The 5,470-nt window shown below is 40.8% G+C and overlaps 1 protein-coding gene across 1 annotated transcript; it reads right to left on the bottom strand.

The window, feature by feature from the left end:
• Window positions 1–267: 267 nt before the first annotated feature.
• Window positions 268–4,293, bottom strand: LOC123107148 (uncharacterized). The gene is made up of 4 exons (XM_044529153.1): window positions 4,229–4,293; window positions 3,689–3,739; window positions 1,631–1,942; window positions 268–1,000 (listed from the first exon to the last, which is right to left on the bottom strand). Exons 3-4 carry the CDS (start codon window positions 1,937–1,939, stop codon window positions 482–484), a joined length of 828 nt encoding a protein of 275 aa, XP_044385088.1. The 5' UTR covers window positions 1,940–1,942; window positions 3,689–3,739; window positions 4,229–4,293; the 3' UTR covers window positions 268–481.
• Between the last annotated feature and the right edge of the window lie 1,177 nt (window positions 4,294–5,470).

Genomic DNA, 5,470 nt, shown 5'->3' with positions numbered 1-5,470 from the left:
GGAAGGGTGAGGTTATCCCATGTTTTGTTTGGATGGAAGGATGAAACATGGTTGGGGATAGCCATTGTAGTGTTTGGTTTGAGGGATAATCAAAGAATAAGGGTTGTGGTAACCTTTTTGACTTGAGATGATGAGATTACCCTCATAATTTGCACTTTTTCAATAAAAGGAAGGAAAATATGTTGCGTAAAGTCATAATTTCGAAATTTTATACTATTTCACAACAGCCAAAACAAAACAGTAGAGCAAACTTTGAACTTCATCACATATAATAATTCAACATTTCATATATATAGAACTCAGGTGCATAGAACTCATAGTTCAACATTCCATGGAGTACTACTAGAACGTAATAGTTATACAACCATAGTTATTGTCTGGTTGCATCAAAAGAGTTAATCAATACAATTCATAGTTCATGTTTTGGTTGCATCAAAAGTACAAGTCAATCACCAGCTCACCACATATGCACTCACCATCCTTACGCTTCAGGGAAGGTACTCTTGACATACCTAGAAACCCAAACCTTCCTTTGATCCTCTTCTAACACCTTGAATGCCATAGCAACACGAGGATTATCAACCAAATATGCATAGTAATGAGCAAGGTGATCCAAACTGAAACCAGGAAGTACTTTCATGCTCTCCCAAAGACCATCTATGGCATTGTTCTCGCTGCTAGTACTCTTCTCTATCGCAATAGCAATTCTTTCACTAGATGCTAGTATGGTTGCGTGCAACTTGTCTTCTACACAAGGATTTGGTTTGGCTTTCTTTGGTTTGGGACTAGATGAACCTACATTGGTTGATTGCGCAACCTCCTCATTTGGGGCAGTGGGTTTCTTGGATGTCTCTTCTTCAAGATTTACCACTTTTGTAGCAAGAGGGTCACTTGAGCCTTTTGCATATTGCCCTGTAGCCATGCTCCCTCCAGCTATATTCACCATCTCCTTATAATGAGTAATAGTCTTTTTAAGGTATTGTTCATCCTCTGGGTGAGCCTTGTAGAACCAAAATAAGTAATTTCAGTAAGTATTTTGACATAAAGAAACATTCGGCAAGTATTTTAGCATATAGAAATAATTCTGGCAAGTATTTGAGCATAAAACAAAGATGTACAACAAGTGTTTGGACATAAAGAAACAATTCCAGCAAGTGTTTGGTCATAAAGTAACATTCCAAAAATTATTTCAGCATAAAAGAAAGATGTACATCAAATGTTTGGACATAAAGAAAGATGTACAACAATTATTTGGACATGAAGAAACGATTTCAGCAAATATAGGTAATTTCAGCCAGTGTTTGGACATAGAGAAACAATTACAGCAATTGTTTGGACATAAAGAAACAATTCCATCTTGTGTTTGGACTTGTATATACTGATTTCAACACATATTTCGACTTATAGATACTGATTTCAGCAAGTATTTGAGCATGAACAAAGAAGTACAACAAGTATTTAACTTAAGAAACCCATTACGACAAGTACTTTCAAACAATGCGAACACGTAGAATGATTTGTGTAAAGGAAGAATAACAACAAATACTCATGGGCAGGAAAATAGTTACCTTAACATGATTTGTGTAAAGGAAGAATAACAACAAATACTCATGGGCAGGAAAATAGTTACCTTAACATGATTTGTGTAATGCTCATGATCAAGAACAATCATACACTTGTCCTCATCCCATAGTGCACCACTCAACTCCTTGAGTTTCACTATTTTCTGAAGTTTCCTCTTCCATGTCCTATTATGATTTTTTATCTGATCTCCATTCAAGTTAAGTTGGAAATGCTCATTCAAAGCAATGGCACAAGAGTTGAACTGTGATTGCTTGAAGGCAGTGCTTGTTCTATTGCCATTGGAGACTAAATCACTTAGCCATGTCAGCATGAACTTTGACATGGTAGGTGTCCATGAAACTTGCTTAGCAGCCATTCCCTACAATTTTAGCAAGTGTTTGGACATTGACAAACTAATTTCAGCAAGTAGTTGGACATAACAAAATAGTTTCACAAAGTAATTGGACATAACAAAACAATTTCAGCAACTTAAATTGTCATTACGAATGCCATCTCAGAAAATAATATGTCCTTACAAATAAGTTCCAACACAATAGTTCCAAAGTACAATAGTTCATCATAACAAGCTAAATGACATAGTAGTTACTACATATGTTAACCTTGCAAATGGTTTTGTCGGTCTTCCCACATTTGATCAGCGAGTCCTTGCCTAAAATTAGCCATGTATGCATGTTCATGTGCTTGACCACTTGATGATGAAGCATGAGTAATATTTGGCACCCATTCATCCTCGGGTATTATATATTCATCTATCCCATCATTTATAACCCAATTGTGAATAATGCAACAAGCCACAACAATGTCTACTTGTGTTGGATAGGGAAAGAATGGGGTGGCATCATCAAGTATCTTGAATCTTCTCTTAAATGACCCAAATGCACGTTCTACGGTCACACGGAGAGAAGAATGCCTAAGGTTGAACAACTCCTTCTCATTTTGCACGGGGTTGTTTCCCCACTCATTCAAGTGGTACCTCACGGCACGAAAAGGAGGCAAAAACCTGGTTTGGCTCCATATCCAGCATCAACTAGATAAAATTTTCCTAAACAAGAAATATTTGGGTTACTTGGTTATATATATAATACCCCATTGACAAGACAGATGTATATAGTTCATCTATTACCTTGTGGGACACGTAGACCATTTTCACATTCTAAAGCATCACGTAAAACTAGAGCATCATGTGATGTCCCCTCCCAACCGGCCAACACATATGTGAATCGAAGGTCAAAATCTACAGCCGCCATCACATTTTGAGTAGCATAAGTCTTTCTACCACGAAAAGCAGCCTCCATATCCGGTGTAACCGAGGCTCGCACATGTGTACCATCAATAGCTCCAATACAATCCTATTTGGTGAAAACAAAAACCCAAATATTAGGATCAAAACAAATTCATGCCTACAATGACAAAATATAATTGTCACTTGGTCTCATACCTTAAAGTATGGATCCCACTGGTAGTTTCCTTCTATTTTGGTTTGGGTCTCCAATGAAGGCTTCCTAATAAGGTCATCTCGAAGCTCACCAATGGCATGGAATACCGTTTTGAAGTAACGGCTCACGACTTCACCGGATCTACCAAAATTGGCACCAATTACCCTATTTCAAAGTTGTGCTCAACGGTGTGCAAGAACATCGCTACTTGTTGCTCAACAGTCAAGTGTATTGTGTCCTTTAGCAAGTTGCGATCACTAAAGAGTTGACAAAACCTAAAGAAAGGTTCTCTCCCAAGCCTAAGCATGTTCACACAAATTGTGTCATTCTTCCATATTTTGTTGTCAAAATACTCTCTTCTCATCCAATCTCTCTCATCAATTGGGGCATACGTAATTGCTTCTCTTCTTTTTCTTTTCCTGGATTGAACAACCAATGCTATCATGTTGATAAACCACTGGGCCGCAGTCGCGTAAATTAACATATTTGTTTTTCTGTCCATCTACAATGCAATTAGAATGACACTTTAACATGTGAACAAGAATAATTTAATAGCACAAAATCTATCTACAAGAAGCCAATTATCCAGAGGTAAATCGACGTTCTATTCTAGTGTCAAATATTTCAGAGAAAGAAATAGGAGGTAGGTGGTGGAGTGTATGTTTTACCTCAGATTGAAGTTGTGCTGCTAGATGTGCTCATGGTGACCTTCAGATATCCTGCAACAATAGACAATGTACATCAGTTCCGGCAAAAAAACAGATAATATACATTAGTCTAGCACACGCACACATGAGCAGACTCTATCACACGCACACATGAACACTACGCATCAGCCTACAGCAGCAAAGCATCATGCGCACACACATCAGAACACACACACGCCGATGCAGCCTAGCGGACGCTGTCGTGTGTATGCAGCCGCTCGCCGGGGAATCCTTCTCCACCTCCGCCAGCACACCGTGGTGGTGAGATCTCCCCATGGCCAGGCTCCCCACGGTGGGCAAGGGCGACCTCCTGGTGCCGCTCGTGCCTTCTCAAGCCCCCAGCCGCCGCCCTCGTTCAGATCGAGTCGCACCGCCACCTCAAATCTAGCCCGCGTCGCCCCTGTGCACACCCTCCGCAACGGCCGGCTGGCACACGCGATTGATGGAGGTAGGGAGATAGAAGGAAAGGAGAGGAGAGGGAAAGAGTAGAGAAGGACTCACCTCTCGCCGGCCTCTGCTAGATGCGTCGCCGTCGCTGCCGCCGCCGCTCACAAAAGGGAGAGATGAGGAACGGGGAAAGTGAGGGTTTCACGAGGGGTGAGCTGGGGTCAATACCCAAAAATAATGTTTCGCGTGTGAACGCAGCGACGCGCGTGCGGGGTAGCTGGCGCGACCCGCCAGTTTTTCGGGGCTGACCCCAGCCCCATTTTCGGCGAATATTCCAAGCATCCGGTTGCCCCTGTCCTCCCTCGCCTCGGATCCAAACGGGTGGCATCCCTCGTATAGAAGGGCTATCCCTGTCCCTCGGAGGATATCCCTGCAACCAAACGCATCCTTAAAGCCCCGGCCAGGCGGAGTCCTGGCCGGTTACGGCCCAGAGTCGGTTTGGACCCTTTTTTTAAAATAATTACGCTCAGAAAAAAACAAAAGGAATACTAAACGGACTCCAAAAATCCCGAAATAAATTTTCCCCGGTTTCTACAATCAAGCCGCACAGGTGAACATTTATTTGGGGGCCTAAATGCAATTTTGAAAAATGCGCATTTTTCCTAAATCAAATAAAATAGCAAATAAAACCAAAATAAAATCTTATTTGATTTTTTATTAAATCCTCAATATTTCTTTATTTTGGGAAAGTTATTTTATTCCCTCTCTCATATTTTGATAATAGAAATAATTGAAGATAAAATAAATAAAATCAAATGATCCTATTTTCAAAATTTGAGAGAACTCAAATATGAAAATAACGATATCCCCAACTCTCTCTTAGGGTCCTTGAGTTGTGTAGAATTTCTAGGATCAACCAAAATGCAATAAATATGATATGCAAATGATGATCTAGTGTATAACATTCCAAATTGAAAATTTGGGATGTTACAAACCTACCCCCCTTAAGATGAATCTCGCTCTCAAGATTAGGGTTGGCTAGAAAATAGGTGAGGGTGGTCCTTCAGCAATTCTTCCTCTCGCTCCCAAGTGGCTTCATCCTCCGTGTGGTGGCTCCACTGAACTTTGCAAAACTTGATAACCTTGTTGCGGGTGACTCGACTGGCATACTCAAGAATCCTGACTGGTTTCTCCTCATAAGTCAAATCACTGTCCAACTGAATCGCTTCTAGTGGCACTGTATCTCTCAGCGGTATATCAGCCATCTCTGCATGGCACTTCTACAACTGGGAAACGTGGAACACGTTGTGAACTCCTGACAATCCTTCGGACAATTCCAACTTATAAGCTACTTCT

Source organism: Triticum aestivum, chromosome 5A, assembly GCF_018294505.1.
Source record: "Triticum aestivum cultivar Chinese Spring chromosome 5A, IWGSC CS RefSeq v2.1, whole genome shotgun sequence".
NCBI classification, from domain to species: Eukaryota; Viridiplantae; Streptophyta; class Magnoliopsida; order Poales; family Poaceae; genus Triticum; species Triticum aestivum.
This window is presented reverse-complemented; position numbering and strand designations above follow the sequence as displayed.